General features: G+C 39.3%; 8 protein-coding genes across 8 annotated transcripts; all 8 read left to right on the forward strand.

Annotated features, from left to right (window-relative positions):
* Positions 1-402: 402 nt before the first annotated feature.
* On the forward strand, positions 403-3,474 carry TM35_000034440 (uncharacterized protein; the record flags this gene model as incomplete). The annotated part of the gene is made up of 1 exon (XM_029022211.1): positions 403-3,474. One exon carries the CDS (start codon positions 403-405, stop codon positions 3,472-3,474), a length of 3,072 nt encoding a protein of 1,023 aa, XP_028886757.1.
* A 363-nt stretch (positions 3,475-3,837) lies between these two features.
* TM35_000034450 (uncharacterized protein) lies at positions 3,838-4,413 on the forward strand (the record flags this gene model as incomplete). The annotated part of the gene is made up of 1 exon (XM_029022212.1): positions 3,838-4,413. The coding sequence occupies one exon, from the start codon at positions 3,838-3,840 to the stop codon at positions 4,411-4,413; it is 576 nt and encodes a 191-aa protein (XP_028886758.1).
* Positions 4,414-5,008: 595 nt separating this feature from the next.
* Positions 5,009-6,472, forward strand: TM35_000034460 (UTP-glucose-1-phosphate uridylyltransferase 2; the record flags this gene model as incomplete). The annotated part of the gene is made up of 1 exon (XM_029022213.1): positions 5,009-6,472. One exon carries the CDS (start codon positions 5,009-5,011, stop codon positions 6,470-6,472), a length of 1,464 nt encoding a protein of 487 aa, XP_028886759.1.
* A 386-nt stretch (positions 6,473-6,858) lies between these two features.
* TM35_000034470 (mitochondrial carrier protein) lies at positions 6,859-8,064 on the forward strand (the record flags this gene model as incomplete). Its single annotated transcript, XM_029022214.1, has 1 exon — positions 6,859-8,064. One exon carries the CDS (start codon positions 6,859-6,861, stop codon positions 8,062-8,064), a length of 1,206 nt encoding a protein of 401 aa, XP_028886760.1.
* A 735-nt stretch (positions 8,065-8,799) lies between these two features.
* On the forward strand, positions 8,800-9,150 carry TM35_000034480 (putative dynein light chain 2B, cytoplasmic; the record flags this gene model as incomplete). The annotated part of the gene is made up of 1 exon (XM_029022215.1): positions 8,800-9,150. One exon carries the CDS (start codon positions 8,800-8,802, stop codon positions 9,148-9,150), a length of 351 nt encoding a protein of 116 aa, XP_028886761.1.
* A 668-nt stretch (positions 9,151-9,818) lies between these two features.
* Positions 9,819-11,237, forward strand: TM35_000034490 (uncharacterized protein; the record flags this gene model as incomplete). Its single annotated transcript, XM_029022216.1, has 1 exon — positions 9,819-11,237. The coding sequence occupies one exon, from the start codon at positions 9,819-9,821 to the stop codon at positions 11,235-11,237; it is 1,419 nt and encodes a 472-aa protein (XP_028886762.1).
* Positions 11,238-11,698: 461 nt separating this feature from the next.
* TM35_000034500 (uncharacterized protein) lies at positions 11,699-13,519 on the forward strand (the record flags this gene model as incomplete). Its single annotated transcript, XM_029022217.1, has 1 exon — positions 11,699-13,519. The coding sequence occupies one exon, from the start codon at positions 11,699-11,701 to the stop codon at positions 13,517-13,519; it is 1,821 nt and encodes a 606-aa protein (XP_028886763.1).
* A 681-nt stretch (positions 13,520-14,200) lies between these two features.
* TM35_000034510 (uncharacterized protein) lies at positions 14,201-16,000 on the forward strand (the record flags this gene model as incomplete). The annotated part of the gene is made up of 1 exon (XM_029022218.1): positions 14,201-16,000. One exon carries the CDS (start codon positions 14,201-14,203, stop codon positions 15,998-16,000), a length of 1,800 nt encoding a protein of 599 aa, XP_028886764.1.
* Positions 16,001-18,364: the final 2,364 nt, after the last annotated feature.

The following is an 18,364-nucleotide window of genomic DNA, read 5'->3' on the forward strand; positions in this document are numbered from 1 at the left end:
TGTTGTTGGTGGTGGTGTTATTATTATTGTTGTTGTAGTGGTTGCACTTATTTGTTTTTTTTTTGTGTGAGTGTGTAATTTCTGCTACTTCTTGTTGCTAGGTTTCATTACAGGAGGTGACACACTTATGTAGTCTGTGTGTGTGTTTCTGTGTGAAAGAGAAAGAAAGAAAGTGAATACTTATGAATCCGTATACATCAAAAATTTCTATTGAATGTTTGTTATTTCTATTATTACTATTATTTATTCTATTTGTTATGGTGACTATTCTTTTTTATTTATTTATTTTTTCTCCTGATATGTATCCGTACACATTTTTCTCTTTTTTTTTCTTTCCTCTCTCCCATCCACCCCCTTCAAAAGTAAGAAGCTGATTTATCTAGAGGTACATCCCATTCCATTATGGAATCTAAACCTAGTAAGCGGAAATCAGTAGCAACAACTAGAAAGGCCTCAGTGACGTACTCCCACAGTAGTAATGGCTCAACAGCACGTACTTTTACGACTTCGGTCGCTGCTACTTCTATCGCGACCAACAGTATGACGACAAGGTCGCGTCTTATCAGTACAAGAACTACCGACAACATGTGGAAAAGTAGAAGTAATGATAGGAGGAGTACCGGTGAGCGGAGTCGCGTTACCACACTCCGGTGGGAGCATCTTCCATCCTTCTCTACAAGAACAGAAAGACAACGAGGTTCAATGTCAACAACTGCATCTATACGCAGACGTTGGCACGCACGAGTCATTGGTATGTTGCATGTAGCCTTTTATTCTTCATTATTTGTTGCTGCTATGCGTCGTGTGGCTGCTCGCTACCGTAAACGTGTAATTTGGGAAACTGTGGAGAAACCAAAGGCGGCATTTAAAATACAAACCGCATGGCGTGCATACCGGCAGAGAAGAAGATTCAATTGTAAGGCCGCTGCAGAACTTCTTGGTCCTATTCTACGCTCTAAAATTATGTGTTTACTAATAGTAAAGGAAAAGTGTGCGTTATTCCTACAGCGTGTTTTTAGGTCTCAGAGAGAGCGACACTTTATGCATTGGTTATATCAACAAATGAAATACAATAAGGCGCTTAATGTGGTGCGTAAATTTCTAGAACGATATGTGGCTAAGCGGCATTTGTTGTTTCTTACTCTTCAACGTGATGAGCGGGATGTGTGTGAGGAACGTTGTGCCATGATGGCACAGTCTCTCATTCGTGAAGAACGTGCAGAGTTAATGCGAATACTACATTGGATGAATACAAGTACACAATCGAATTTAACACCATTAGTGACAAAAGCAATGTTGGAATATGAAACTAAACGATGTACTGATGGCTCTTCTCGTCCTACGTCTTCACTAGTGACAAGGATGAGAGATGTTACCAAAAATTTCTCTCTTTCTCTAACTTCAAGTGGTCGAGAGATACAATCAGAATTTAATCCATTAGCTTCATCCACCTCTGGATTGGAAACCATTTATAACTCTGGTAATGGTACTTTGGAAAGTACGAATCCATGTGTATGGAACTCTATCTTACACAATGAGGAAAGTGCTCGTGTTTTCATAGATGGCCTATTTCGACGAAAGATACCTTCTTATCCATTATATAAAGAGGATTCTGTACAACCTCCTTTTAAAAAAGTGTCTAATATCGCTTATAAGAGTACTATGAATTCACAAATAGAACTAAAGAGGTCTCAAGATCATGAATTGAATTATGGGTTAAGCCTTTTCCCTTCTCGACCTGTTTCAGCGAAATTAGGAAGTGATCTGGATATTAATAAACAACATATCACACAAGATTTTTCATTTTATGATGGATCACCATCATTAAATGGTTTAGTAGACGCTTTTCTTGAACTTTTACTACGTACAGAATCTATTGAACGTAAATCATTGGTGTTAGAATATCAAGATAGCCATAATGAACTTATACAACAGTTGAAATGGGTTGCTACAACACTACATGCAACTACTGCCACTCCCCCATTGTATGCTTCTCTCCTTGGAAATATGCAAGAGACATGGTTAGTAGAACGAGCAAAATTGCTTTTTCGTCAGGAGCATGAGAGTCGCCTTAAACTAGTAAGAGAGTATGAAGCGATACCACTCCGTTTTCTTAATCGTCCACTTCTTAATAATGCAGCGGAAGAGCGAAGAACACGTCTAGTGGAGGGTGTGCGAAAAATAAAAGAAACAGAGGAAGCCAATGGAAGTACGAAACGGGGTAACACCCCATCAGAGGTTGGATCGTATCAAGATCGGAAGGAAAATACTAATCCCCTAACACCATTCATGGATTCCATGCACCCGTCACTGCGGCCTTTAAGTAGGGAGAAATTATCAACGGCAAAGTCTCAGACGATATTACGACCAATATCCGCTTCATCACGACCACCACTACCTCCATCACCTCCACCACGGAAAAGAGAAGATATGTCTGGTGTTGTGAAATCAGCAATACATCAGGGTGGACAAAGATATCAACAACAACAACAAGAACAGCAGCAGCAGCAGCAGCAGCAGTATCATCATTATTATATGCACAATCGTCCAACGGAGGATGATGTTCTTCCTAGATTTTTCACCGCAACATGTACGTTATCACCAGATTCACCAATGGTAAGTGCAAACGTGAATAGTACACCCTCAGTGCAGAATGCTGAAGGTGATTTTGGGAATGATACTGATCGAGGACCAATCGCACATGGAAAGTCATCAGTTCAATTTAAAAGCAATGCATTACTTCCAAGTTTTTTGTCCTTTTTTACAGCACCTGGTGCCAATAGCAATACCAAAACTAATAACATTGTAGAGTTTCCATATACTGATGTCAATCGACATGTAGGTTCTATCTCATCTGTTGATAGTGGTGAAACCCCGGTGCTTCCACATCTAAAAGGAACTTCATCTGGTGGTCGTCTTAATACCAGTAGTTGTAATAGTGGCTTAGTCTACGCAACGGAAGGAAAGCACAGCAATGAAAAAGCTGGTAGGATTTTAACATATTCTTTTATGACAGGCTCTAATTTACAGAGTGTTGGAGATTCTTTACTTATTACGAAGAGTACACTTGGAGGGAATCAAACCAACGTAGCCAGTACAACACGTGGAGTGCCAATTCCCCTATTACGTGCCTCACCAACTCCAGATCGAAGTACTCTACCACCGATCCAAACTATTGAGATTGTACGTGATAGAGAGCCTCTCGAGCAGAAAGAAAGTGGTGCTGACTACGTCTGCGATCGCCGCGGACGTCGTTTTCCTTCTCCATTACCTACAAAAGAAGCACTAGCAGCAGCGGCAACACTACGAGAGGAGCGTTGTGCTTCTCCATCATCATTGTTATTCTCACCAATGATGACCAGGTCTTTATCACCAGTGAGGATACGTATAGGGCGTACCACAGACCCAAGGAAAAAAAAAGATATAAACATTGATCATGTCAACAGAGAACCTGAGATGAGTAATGCTCCTTAGTTTTGTCTGTAGGGTTTCTTTTTTTTCTGCTCTGTGTGTGTGTGAGAGAGAGAGAGAGAGAGAAATCTTCTCGTTTTCAAGTGTTCATGTAAATTACGCAATCTTCTTGATGGAAATTGTTCCTTCTTTTTTTTTTTTTTTGATCTCTCTGTATATATATATATATATATATTTTCACACCATTTTGGCTGACGTTTCTTTTTTTTTTTTTTTTATGGCGTGGGAAAAGACGGTTAAGCTTTCTATTTAATCACTTGTACATATTGAGCACACCACTTTTTTTTTAAATTCTTATTCTTTTGTTTCTCCTTTTGTGAATCATGTTTGACTTGCAATAAAGTAACAATAAAGAAAAAAGGAAATATGGGGAACCGTCGTATTGGGGGGAATTCGCGTGTCCTTCGCAAGAAGAAATTGAAGGTATCTAAGAGAAGTACCACCCTAGGTGGTGCCTCCACCGCCTCTCGAGTAGCAACAGCATCCACAGCAGTCACTGCAGGGGGATTCACCGTAAAGAAAACAGGACTGCGGCTCAAAAAGTCCGGTAGTCGAGCAGCCGCGGAGAAGAAACGTTTAGCCGCACTGAGAGCCCTACAGAAGGAGCGCAGTCAACTACTAAAGCGACAGGCAGCTGAGCGAATGGTGTTGAAAGAACACACACGAGATTTGGAGGCACGACGACAGCGAATTCGAAAGGGTGAGAACGCAAAGACGGAGCGGCGAGAACTTGGAAAGTACATCCGACAATTAAGAGAGGAACAGACATCAAAGCATGAGTCTGAACTGCGTGCTATTGAAGAAGCTATTAAAATACAGGACAGTACGAAGCGGTGTAATACGAAGCGAGTGGAAGAAGATTGGGAAGATATAGAAGATGATGACGTGGATGAAATTGATGAAAACGAGCTGCAGGACATGTTTGCTCATCTAACTACATAATTGCAAGACGTCATAGTGAAAAAGAACAATGGCAGAGTGAGATGCAAAAGTGTTGATGGAGTTACGTATGTGGTAAAAGCAGGAAAAAAAAAAAAAAAGAAGGACGACCCCTTGAGAGAGTAAAGCTGTCATTTTTGATGTGCAAACGTACAGTGCTTATTTTTAATCCTGTTCCTCATCTAAGAACGGTGAAGGATAAAAAAAATGCAGGAGAACATGACGATTAAATAAAACACGCTAACGAAAAGAAGAAAACCAACAAAAAAAAAAATAGAGAGAGTGTGTCTCCGTGTGTAGAGAATGGAGATGAGTGTGTTTTAATGGAATGACAAAAAGAGAGAGAAAAAAAAGAAAAAGAGGGAAATGTATGAATTGTTTAGGCAATAAGACATTTTTCTTCTGTATTATCCATCAGTTTTTTTTTTTATTATTATTCATTATCTCTCTCTCTCTCTCTCTCTCTCTCTCTCTTCTCACTAACCAACACGGTTCTATTTCATATTTTAAACACTATTTTTTGTTTTTTTTTTTTTAGAATTAAAGCAAAAAAAAAAACAGCGTAAAGAAAAAGAATAACTATCATCTCTATTCAGATATGTCAAATGTATCCTCTGCAGTTTCTCCAACTCTTTCGGAGGCAGCTGCAGCTTGTCGAGCAAAGATGCAAGCAGCTGGAGTGAATGAAGCATGTATACGCACCTTTCTCTCTCAACACGCCGTTATAAGCAGTGGACAAACAGGTGAAATACCAGAAAGTGCTATTTCTCCTGTTAACTCTCTTGATACACTTGAGAGTATTAATGTTCCCTGTAGTAATGATTTGTTGCAGCAAACTGTAGTTCTAAAACTAAACGGTGGTCTTGGCACAGGTATGGGTCTACACACCGCCAAAAGTCTTCTCCCTGTAAAAGATGGTAAAACATTTCTTGATTTCACGGCATTGCAAATTGAACATCTTCGCAAAACATCTAGTGATCGACTACGATTTATGTTAATGGACTCCTTCTCAACTTCCGCAGATACAAAATCCTTTTTAAAGAAATATCCCCGAATTTATGAAGTCTTTGATAAAGAAGTTGAATTAATGCAAAATCGTGTTCCTAAAATATTACAAGATAATCTCTTCCCAGCCACTTATGAACCAGAACCCTCATGTGAGTGGACTCCCCCGGGACATGGGGATCTTTACACTGCACTCTATGGAAGTGGTAAATTGGATGACCTCTTACGCGATGGATACCGATATATGTTTGTTTCAAACGGTGATAATCTCGGTGCTACACTTGACGGACGTCTTCTTGCGTATATGCAGGCAAACAAGTTGGATTTCCTTATGGAGGTTTGTGAGCGTACCGAGTCTGACAAAAAAGGAGGTCATCTTGCATATCAGATGGTTAATGTGGATGGTACCACAGGACAGGAACGTCGTTTAATCCTTCGTGAATCAGCACAATGTCCAAAAGAAGATGAGTCAAGCTTTCAAGATATTACTAAACATCGTTTCTTTAACACAAACAATCTTTGGATAGAGCTTCAATCCCTCAAAAAGGCAATGGATAACCATAATGGTATACTACCACTTCCTGTTATTCGAAACGCAAAGACTGTGAATCCAACTGATAGCAGTTCACTAAAAGTCTATCAACTTGAAACAGCGATGGGTGCAGCTATTGCATTCTTTAAAAATTCAGCAGCAGTGGTGGTTCCACGTGAACGATTCGCTCCCGTTAAGACGTGTGCAGATTTGCTTGCGCTACGCTCTGATGCTTATAAAGTTACAGAAGACCAGCGTCTTGTATTATGTGAGGACCGAAAGGGTATACCACCAGCGATTGATCTTGACAGTAATTATTACAAGATGATTAATGGTTTGGAAAAACTTGTAAAAGGTGGTGTCCCATCTCTTCGATTATGCAATAAACTTTCTGTGAAAGGCCCAGTGGAATTTGCTGGTAATGATGTTGTGATAAAGGGTAATGTAACAATTCGTAATAGCAAGAAGGATCCGTTGGTCATTGAACATAATCGTGTGCTTTCAGATGAAGTGGTGGAAGCATAATAGGGTTTTTTTTTTTTTTGGAGTGTTTTTTTTTGTTGTTGTTATTGTTGTTGTTGCTGTTACTATTCTTAAGTGCGTCCTTGTATGATGAAAAAAAAAAAAAAAAATAGGGATTATGGAAATAAGGGATAAAACTCTTCCTTTGGGAGATGGGAAAAGAAAAGGGTGAAAAACGGATATATTGCTGGTGGTCATCTAGGGAACATAACGATAACAATAAGAACATCAAGGTAATGATAGCAGAAAAGAAAAAAAGAAACACATGTTTTTTTTTTTTTTGTTGTTGTTGTTGTTGTTCTCTTGGTTTATTATTTTAGTTTTATTTTCTTCTTTTTTTTCTTTTACTTTTTTTTTTTTTTTACAATTATAGGGGATAAAGAGGTGTTATGATAGCGTCAACGGCAACAACAACAGAAAACATTTCCTACGCAGCCTTAAGTACTGGCGAAGGTTCAACCACCACACCGTCTAGCACGTTTTCAACCAATGCAGTGAGTCGTAGTCTTTCAGATATGCATGTTCCTACTTGGTTTGGACTACTGAGTATGAACATTGTCTTTCGGACTATGTTATTTCATCCACTAAATCTTGTTATTTCTCGTAAACGTGTAACTAAAGAAGGGCATCCACCTTCGGTAATGTCTTTGGCTCGTCAGGCTTACCGTGGTGAAGCAGCAACAGGAACTGGTCCCACTACGAAAGGTATACGTGCCCTTTACAGAGGATTTGGTGCCGCTATTATTGGAAATCTAATTGGTGAAGTGACCTATCTCCACACAATGGAGTCTGTGAGGGAATATCTGGAGAGTTCCTCCCCTAATTCACAGAAGAAGGACTCTTCAGAGGGGCCAAACTTCAACGTAAATAGTTTTGCTGTATCTTCAGGAGGTGTGATGGGAGAACTCGCCGCCGTTCTTCTTGTTACACCCATAGTTGTTGTATGTAATCGACAGATGACCTCTGGCTACGGTATGACGGCTGGAAACACATACCGCTCCGCGTGGGGCACCGCACGTGAAGTGTTTGGACTTTATCAACAACCCACCGGTTCGTGGCTTCAGACCGTACGGCGTGGGTTTCGTGGGCTTTACTCTGGTCTTCTTCCCGGCATTGCGGGGCTTCCGGCGAGTGGGATGTGGTGGGCACTCTACAGTGAGTCCAAGTCGATGCTTTACACTCTCACACAACCAACACTCGCACGATGGGAACAGGCGAGAGTAAAGAATAATCAGGGACAACGAGAAGCTGTGTGGAAACAGAACTTCTTCCTTTCTCCCACAGACAATCCAGCCATTAACGCCTTGGCAGGTATGATAGCGAGTGGGGCGACGGCGGTGGTGTTTAACCCGGTGGATGTTCTCCACACAAGATTGCAGGCATTACCACCGTCAAAAACTCCCGCGGCAGAAGCCGTACCATTTGGGCGTATACGGCAAATTACGGGAGATCTCATTCGTACGGAAGGATGGCGGGGTTTCTTTAAAGGAACAGTGGCGAGTACAAGTGTTGCAGTTCTTAACGGCATCGTGTTCTCGTTGTTCTTTGAACTCACAAAACTCGGTAGCGATCGAGAGTTCTTAAACCAGCTTTAAAGAGAAGGAATGCAAAGGAAAATTAAAGAAGATAAATATACTAAAGAAAAGAAAAAAAAAAAACAATATTGTTTTTTTTTTTTCTGATTTGTTTTCACATACGTGCGTGCGCTGGGAATGTGGATCAACGCGGTTTTCAAGAAGAATAAGAAAAAAAAAAAAAGGCTCACCCTGCTCAAAGAAACGAAAGGGAAAAGAAAAAATTATTTTTCTTTGATGTTCGTCTCTTTTTTTTTCTTGTGGTGGTTTTTTTTTTTCCTTTAATGGTCACGGCTGTGATACCCACAGGTTCTTGTTTTTTTTTTTGTTGTTTCCTTTTCTATATTCAGCTGCATGTTAATCTGCAAGGAAAAATCTCATAGCGTTTCATTTTTTCTCTATTTCTTTTCTTCGGAGGAATATATGAGTCCCAGAGATTGCAGCTAAGTAGTAATCTCATAAGGTAATACGCTTGGATTGCTTCCACATAATGAATTTGGTGATATTTCTCTTCACTTCAGTGTTTGTGCAGAACCATTACCATAGTTTCAGTAATCACTCTTGATGTTTTTTTTTTTTTTTTTTTTGGTTCTCTATTATTTTCTGAAAGTTTTTTATTTATTTTATTCTTCTTTTACTATTTTCTTTATATTTCCCCTCACCCCCTACTTCTTGTTTTACTGTTGTAGAAGCAGCAGAAAGGATACAACGAACTTGAGTAGGAATAGATAGAGAAAGAAAGACGCACAACACAAAATGGCTACGCTTGGTGGTGCTGACATTGAAGAGCTCGTCAAGCAGATAACGGATCACCCTGGTGTACAGGGGTTGATCATTGTGAATACTGATGGCATTCCAATTCGACACACCTTTCAAGAGCATTCGCGACTGCTCGCCGTGCAGTACAGTGCGTTATTTCAGAGTTTGGCAATGAAGGCCCGGAGTGCTGTGATTGATCTAGACAACAACAATGATCTCTTATTTCTGCGTGTTCGATCAAAGAAACACGAGGTACTTGTGGCGCCAGATACAAAATATCTGCTGATTGTTATCCAACAGGTAGATAACGCTGGTGAAGTTCCTATTGGAAATGGAAAGAAGGCATAAGATTCTCAAGTTATTCAAATGTGTGAAAAAAAAAAATCAAGAATTTACACACTGAATTTTCTTTTTTTTCTTTTTTGTTCTTATCCTGCTTTCTTTTTTTCCTATTTCTTCTTCATATCCCATTGTAATTTTTCTTTTTTTTTCAATGGGAGTGCTCTTATGAAGTAATCAAGCGTTGGAATGAGTGAAAAAGAAAGAAAAGATTCTGGTGATAGTAGTGATGGGAGGAAAGGAGTTATTTCACACTGAACCTGAGGAGAAAGAGTACTCTTTCGAATCACTCTTTTCATTACTTCTTTTTTTTTTCCCTCACTTCTTTCTATCTCCTTTTTCTCTCTCTTTTTTTTTTCTATATGTACGTACAGATGAAGAGTGAATGATATGTTAGTCTACCACTCAATTTTTTTTCTTTTTTGTATCTTTGTTTTTCTCTCTCTGTATGTGTGTTTGTTTGGTATTATTAGTTTCTCTTGTAAGAAGGATGTGAAAAACATTATTTCTATGCACGTAATACATATTTTGATTTCTTCTGTCTTTATTTTTTTTTCTCTTTTTTCTGTGGGGTTGTGAAGGGGGAAGTAATAGTTAACGATTGCAAAAGAAAAGAAAAAAAATAGAAGAAGTAAAGAGGAAAGAATTGTTTCTGGTCAAATCATTATACACTAGAGATGACTGCAGATGATTACAGCACAGTGCTTGCAAATGCTCTGCAACGGCTAGAAACTCTGAAGGGCCACGTGCAAGCTACACAGATAGAACAAGATCGCAAGGAGTGTTTATTGCGAGAACTAGAGGCACGCTTAGAAGAATTACGAGAAGAAAAGGAAAAGCTATCTCAACGAACACGGGAGCTTAATGCTGATACAACTCTGATTGTAAATGAGTTACGTGTTTATGAGGAATTAGAAATGCTAGATTGTATGCTTTCAGAAAAGAATACACAATTGATGAAGAAACAAACACAACATGAAGCATTACTTCAACAGTTAGCTAATATGGAGACAGAGTTAGGTGCATCTCGGAGATATAAAGAAATTTCACAAGAGGATTATTATCATGATGATAATAATAATAATAATAATAATAATAATAATGATGGTAATGACTCTTCTTCTTCAGCATCTCACTGGAAGTACTGTTGTAATTACCTACTTTCTCATGTGGAAGGAATTAACCGTTATTCCCTTCTTCAACCTTCTCATTTGGGGAGTCATCCAGTTTCGGTTTTTCACCAGAGTGTTCGTAAGATGTATCGGACGGCACGTGAGCGCGAAGAAGAATTGGCTATTCAATTCAAGTACGTAGACAAACAGCTAGAGGAAGTCTTATCATTAGATAACACATTAGGCGCTATTGAGAGAGATTACAGACATGAAGAAAAGAGGTTGGAACGTGAAAATCAAGAAACGATACAAACCATGAAAAAGGTAGCAGCAGTTGAAACCAAAAAACTTCGTAAAGAACTTCAAAAAGTGGTAGATGATCATCAAGACCTTATGGAAGGTTTAAGAGCACAAGGGATTCACCATGTGGATGGTGAATTGTTATCCTCTTCTTTAGCAGATATTGCTGATATGATTTCTTCTACATCTGGTGATCAAGTGAATATCTCTCAAATTGATGATGCAAACATAGACTCTGTGAATGCATATAAATCAGATTTAAAATCTGTGGTTGTTATTCAACCATCACATCCACGTAAAAAAGTTCTTGAGTTTAATGGTATTATTTCAACCTCTGCCTTTACACCTCTTTCTCCTATTGGTGATGATAATACTAATATACATACTCCCAATGAGGTAAATAGAAAAATTGTTCCATATGCATATTCTTCACCAACTATAATAGACCCAGAGATTGAGGAACTTCAGTCTCAAGTCGCTGCTGCAGAGAGAAGTGCTCATAGACTTGAGCAGGGCTATGAAACACTAAAAGAGGAGACTAGTCGATCTCTTTGCGAAGAAGATGCAAAGATAGAAGCTATGGAGGCAAGACTTGCTGCAGCCCAAGATGCTTTGGAAATGCTTAAGAAGGAAAAGGCTGAATGGGAGGCTCTACATAAGCAGATGTCTTCATTATTATCATAATACACAAGGGACAAATTAAGTCTGTTCTTTGAAATAAAAATAAAAAATAAAAAAATGAAAAATATTCTTGCTGTGGTTTGTGTTTGACTTTTTTTTTTATTATTTATTTAGATTTCAAGCTGTTGAGCGACTAATAAAAGCAAGAGTGAGTGTAAATGATTATGAGGATGAAGTTTAAACGACAGTAAAAAGTGATCTCTTTTTTGTTTCTTTTTTTTTTATCTTTCTTACCTCATATATTTATTTATTTATGAGGTATGTATACATGTATCTACAATTTAAATCGTATCGTTTATTGTTGATCCCTTTTTTTTCGTGTTTTTTCTTTTCTCTCTTTTGCTGTTTTAATGTTACCCTGTTTTTGTTTTTGTTTTTATTTGTTTAATGACTTGTGCATTTTTTATTTTTACCTATTTCTCTCTCTCTCTCTCTCTCTCATTTTTATTTACTCATGACTAGACATGGTTATTCGTGAGTACAGGATGAACCCCTCGAGGCAATCAAATCCCAGTGGCACCAATAGAGGTAATGGTCTGAGCAATAGTAATACTGATAGCAATTTTGCTCTTGTTGCTAATACAGGTGTGGCGATTGGAGGGATATCACGTGGTGTTCTCCCGTCTATGGACGTGGAGCAGTTTCAAATGTTTCTGCGGGATGTTGCCCTACGCGGTGATATTGCATTCCCCGACATTCCCCAACACCAACACGAATCCTTCTTCGCAATGGCGGCCACATGCAGTCAGGCATGCCGTGTGGTTGTGGATCCCAACGGCACACTACACCTGCGCAGCGGCCCCGCCAATCCATACTTGCGAGAACAAATCGCCCGAGAACTCCACCGACTGCACATGGAAGGCGTGAAAACATCACGGGATGATCCACCTATATTGGAGTGGGGCTTTATAGATCGCACTGTACACCGCGAGGTGGTGACATTACTGCAGCTTCTTGCATTCGATATGGGCATATTTATTGGACAGCCGTTATTTGATGGAACATATTTGTATCGAATTGAAGTTGCCCTACATTATTTCCCACGATGGGAAGAGGAGAGGCGGAAACTCATTGACCCCGCTTTACAGGGAGATGCAGATCCTTTTCCAATTCCCTTGACAACACTGCGAAATCCACGAGTTATGGATGTATACCGACGAGAAATACGTCCATTTCTTTATGAAAGAAATTGTAAGGTAACGCGGTGTTTGGTAAATATTTTACGAGACTCAGGTGGAAAGATACCGGGAGATGCACGTACATTGGGCTCTTCTTTTTCCCTACGACATGAAGTAAATGTAAATGGACAGGTATTCTTTAGACGATGGACACGACATCTGGTACAGGTATTTCTTAAGTATGCAGAAGAGCTTAAACGGCAAGACCGAAGGGGTGTTGAAGCTATAATGAAGTCTTATGGTAACGATATTGACCCTGTAGACGCAGAGGTTATGACACCTCACTTTGGTTTTTTCAACTATTGTCTGGAGGAACGATACTTTCGCAAAGACATGGCGGAGTTGGAGGACCTCTCGCGTCGCGCAGGATACTTTGTGCGTGTATCCATTGAGGATAATTTTGCTGTAGTTGCGGCAACAGCAAGACAGAATCCGGAGCTGAGTGATGAATATAAAACTGTATTTTCAGGGTACGCTGGGGCAGGAGAAAATAAGGTTGCCAGAGTTGCGTACAGTAGAGATACTCAACAACAACAACAACAACAACAATATCATCATCACAGGGAGCCGCAGAAATTGCAAATACAAGAAGGAATACATGCACAACATCGTTATATCAATGAAGGAATACTACAAGCTGGTCCTGGTAGAAGCTACAGCAGAAGCGACAGTAGTGGTAGTGACAGTGGTAGTAGTGGCAGTAGTGATAACGCTAGCGACAGCAGTGACAATAGTCAAAGAGGAAGAAGAATGGGAAGCGGAATAAAGGAATTAGATGAAAATGATATACGTGTTATAAGGGTTATACAAGCAGAAGAAGGGAGGACTACTCTTCCCACCCTTAATGTTTCTGGTTTCGCGGTAGAGCCCAGGAGAGAGTCGCCAAGAGTCTATTCTCTTGCCGCAAGTACTCTTTACGACACGATTGTGGGGAGGTTGCAACGCACTCTTCCTCCTGGATGGAATGTGCGTTGTGGTCCTGGAGGAGGCCGATATTTCCTTGATCATATTAGAGGAAGGGCCTATCCTAGAGATTCTTCTGCAGTCTCAATGGAGTGGGCAGCAAATCAACGGGAGTTGTATAACGTAGCAGATTCTATGCAGTAATTATTGTGAAAGTGTTTTTCTCATTTTTATACACTTTAATTTGTTTCCCCTCTTTATGTTTTACTTTTTGCTTTATGTCTATATCTTTTTTTATTATTTCTTGCTTCTTTACTCCCTCACTTCCTTTCTTCCTGTTTCCCTTTTCTTCCTACATGTGAAGTCTTATTTACTCATATTTTCACGTAACAACCTACCCCCTGCCCGAGGCTTAGCGTGTGTACGCACGAGAGGAAACATTGTTCTTGCCCTTGTTCTACGGAGAAAAAGGAACGGAGAGGAAGTGTGAAATAGGAGCGGATAGTTGAGGTAAATATATATATATATATATACATAATTGGGATAAAAATAAGTACACATACATTGGTAAGAGCATATTAGGAGAAAAAAAAAAAAAGAAAGGATAAAGGATAATAGCAAACGGAAGATAATTGAGGATTTGCACTCTTCTTTCTTGTTGTTCTTGTTATTTTTGCAAAGTGTTTTTGTTGTTGTTGTTGTTGCTCCTGTGTGTCTGTCAGTGCCTCTTCGTGTAACTTAATTGCCTATCAGTTGTATATATACATATACAAGTGAAAACCACAGTGGAAGAAGAGAAAGGAAGAAAAAAAAAGAGAAAGGCAAAGGGGTAAAGGAATCCTTGTATTCATTATCATCACGCCTGTTCAGAAGGAGTAGGAATATATGCTGGAAGAAGCAACTCCGCGTGCCCAGCTGCATCTTCACCGGATTCTGAGTGGATATGGTGGCAGCACTAATGGGGATACAACAACACGAGTTGGAACATCCATTCGGAGTTCTCCCCCGCAACAATTTGCGACAAAGAGTCGTGTGAACTTCTTAACACCACAGAGCAACAGTGTATTATTAACTCACACTGATACCCGGGAGAAAACTGTTACGGCGAGTAGTACTCCAAACAATAATGGATATCGTGTTTCCACAGGAAAAAGTATTACAATGTCGCCACAACGAAGGGGTACATCAAGTTCACCGCGGGTAAAAACTTCTCGTATGTTGGTAGACCTAATGGATTTTCCACATGAAATGGACTCACGACATCATACTTTCCGTCGAGATGGAAATACACAAAATACCTCTCAGAGAACACGACGGGTTGTGAGTGTTCCAAGTACAAAATACAATTTGATGCAAGATGCATCTTTGAGAGAAATGGAAATAAGGGATTTATTGACAAGTATGCACACACGTCTTAGTAGCAGCAGTATTAGCCAAGGAAATGATATACGACGTCACATGCAGCAAGTTGAAAGTGACGAGGCCTTTGCTCGTCAGTTCATGGAAGAACTTGTTAGCTTCTATGCAGAGGGTGTACAGAGCTCCATAGATCGCGAAGAAATATCATTAAGATTATTAAAAGACACCACATCTACATTGTCGCGGGTTGGCCGGTTTCTCCAAACACCACCTGAAGAGGTATTACGAGACCCGGAGTGGCATTTATTACGGTTTCGAGATAATGCGATGCAGGATCAATCTTTAAATATGGTTGACATCCTCCTTTCGCTTCAACGTTTTCCTGCCACTATGGTTGCTAATTATGAACGTCTTATGGCAGTAGCTAATGGTGTAACGGAGGTAGAAGAACCAACACCAATGCTTTCAATACCCCAACCACACCCACAGCAGCAGCAACAACAACAACAACAGCAACCACCACCACAACAGCAATTACAGCAACAGCAACTACAATCACAAGAGCCTAATACGTTTGGTCGTCGACCGTCGTCAGTGTTTTCACGTTGTGGAAGCGCTCATCCAACAGGTTTTCGTTCATTTCTCCCTCGCAGTGGAATGATGAGTCCTCCTGGGGCAATGGTTATGAGTGCTAGTCTTGACAGTGTTGAAGATATGCCTTCCAGTTCTACTATTATGGCTCACACTGTAATGCGTCGGATGGAACGGGAGGCTGACACCGCGTGGGCTATAGAGGATCTGCAGGAAGAAAGTGCCTACTGGCAAGAAGAAACTCTGCGGGCTATGTCAGAGGCAGAGAGATATATTCAGATGGCATGCACACTCCTAGGTTGTCCACACTCAACTGCTACTAATGGAGTTGGTGAGATTGGATCTCGAAGGATGTCTATAACAGCTGTGGGCTCAAACTCGCAAAAATTTTTCGTACATCGGGTTTTTATCCAGCTGCTTATTGAAAAAGAAGAAGGTGAACGTGGCAAGATTGAGGCCCAAGAGTCAAAGGAGTGGTGGAATTGTTGGATTGCCGCATGTGAAAGGGATTCGCCAAACATCTCCTTTAAAAAGAATGGTTTTTCAGTGAATCTCGAAAAGGAGGTATTTATCAGAAAAAGTGAAGATGGCATCAGTTGCGTACGATCTGTTGATGACCTGGTAAATAATATACATATGGATGATTCAAAAGAAGAAGGGGGAGTGAGCTCTACTCGTCCTTCTGGAGATGAAGTGGCTTTCTGCGGTAGTACTTGCGAGGATGAGGCACATTAAAAGATAAATATGTGAAAAAAAAAAAAAAATGCCTCATCCTCGCTCTATTAAATTTCGTTTGGTAAACGAATTCACATTTGTTCTTCTTCATAGTTGAGAAAATAAAATAAAGAATCTTCTCTTCTATAAAATGGGCGATGATGGCTTGCTCATATACGAGCCGATTCTTCTAATTCCTCCATTGCATCCCATTCTAGGGGTTCTCTGTTACTTTTCTCAGGTAATTCTCTTCACATGTCCGTGTATTGATCTACCTGCTAGATTAGAGGAGGACATATATATATATATTATATTGAAGGCAAATAGACGGGCGTGTTCTTTGATTTACACAAAGTTGACTGCTAGACGTTGTCATTATTGTTGTGTACGCGCACACACACGCACACACACACACAGACACATACATAGTCATTACCCCCTCATTCTCTCTGGATGTGTGTGTATATGTGTGTTTTTATTTTTGAAATGTGCATCTTTGTGTTTGTCTGCGTTTCTGTGCTTATGTGTGTGTGTGTGTGTTTGTGCATGCGTTTTTTGGTTGTATATATCTATGTAATCTAATCAGCAATGATTTAAAGATAGGATGGGAAACATTAGGAGATGTGGAAAAGAGAAGGGATTTGTTTTTAATTGTTTTTTCCCCTTTATTTTGTTCTTACATTCTACCTGCTTGTTTTCTTTCATTGATCTTTTTTCTATCTTTTTTTTTTTATCTTTTTTGTGTGCTTAGTGGAAATCAAGGGACAGTGGGAGGAGTGGTGCGCTCACGTCATTGAGGGGTGTAAAGAAAAAGAAGTACAACAGGGGGAAAGAAAGGAAGAAAAAAAAAAAACGAAAATGAGAATAAGGGAATTGACACCAGTAGGGGAGTTGAAATGAGTGAATAAGGAACACAGAGAGAAATAAACAAGAATCATGTTGTCTCTTTATGTTCTTGATTTTCTTTGTGTCTATGATTCTTGTGATTACCTGGAGTTTTCTTTTTCTTTTTTCTTTGGTTTGTTTTTCTCTTTTATATGCATCTTTCTGTGAAAGTTGCGGATCTGTTCTTCACTAGTATTTGGACTTTCCTTGTGGTCATCTCCCTTATTTTTCTGTTGTTGTTTCTTTTTCTCGGTTTTTTTTTTTTCGTTTAATCATCGTTGTTGTGTGCTTATTTCTGTATTAGTGGGGTAAGTTTCCGTTCGTGTGTCTGCAGAGCTGTCAGCAACTACGATGTGAACATAATATATTCATTCATACATCCCAAATGAGATCTTTCCCCATTTACATGAAATTGGGAAGAAAGTTATTAAGATTGGGGGAGAGAGAAAAGAAGAGAAATGCCCATAAGGCTGATCTGAATACAAAAGAAAGTTTCCGTGCGTTTTTTTTTTTTTTGCTTTTTCATTGTTCGTCTTTTTCCAATTTCAAGTCCATAAAGTTTTGATGTATTGCATTTACACATAAATACATATAAACATGTACGCACATGCAGAGAGTGTGAGAGAGAGAGAGAGAGAGAGCGAAAGACACAGAGGCACGAATTATCTTTGTCTCCGGTGTGTGTTTTTCACAGGCGCATTCATTTTTTTGTTTTTGTTGTTTTTGCTTTTTCTTTTTGCAGGTCCTGCTGCTTCAACTCAATTCTTTGTTTTTTCTCGAATTCCCCGTTCCCTCTGTCCCTTGTTCGTATGTGGAAATGTATTCTTTATTTGTTTGTTTGTTTATTTCCTTCCCCTCTCTTTCTATCTGTCTATCGAGTTTGCTTGTTTTTTTCTCTGACGTCTCCTTCTGTGTTGGTATGTATGTGAATGTGTGGGACTTTTTCTTTGTTTTCTTTTTTTGATTTTTTATTAATGTTTACACACATGAACGTGCAAACACACCGATAGGGATATATATATGTAGAGAGTGACTGAGTGAGTGAGGTGATAGAGAAAGAGAGATAGGGAGTGAGAGGGAAAGAAATACTCAGAGCAATACACACATCCCAATATGAAGTTGTATGTTTTCGCTCCAGTACCTGTAAGTGTTACAATTATTCAATGAATTGACGATATGATATTTTCTTTCAAAAAAGAAAAACAGGTCTAACCGTACGCGGGTGAGTGAATTGATGCTACTGTTGCATATAAAGGGACACACATATATATATGTACTTTATCTTTTTTTCTCTCTCGAGTTATTTTTTTCCCCCTCTTAATCAGTTGTTAAATCAAGTATGAAACTCTCCTTATTTCTGCTGTACTCCAAATAAATTAAAATAAAAAAACGGGGTTTTTTGAATTCTTTCTCAGTATATTTCTCAGATAAAACGCAAGGCAATAACTAGAAAAAAAAAAATCAAAAAAGTAGCACACAAAGCTTAACAATAAAAAAAAT

This window comes from Trypanosoma theileri (assembly GCF_002087225.1).
Source record: "Trypanosoma theileri isolate Edinburgh chromosome Unknown TM35_Tth_3_V1, whole genome shotgun sequence".
In the NCBI taxonomy this organism is placed as follows: Eukaryota; Euglenozoa; class Kinetoplastea; order Trypanosomatida; family Trypanosomatidae; genus Trypanosoma; species Trypanosoma theileri.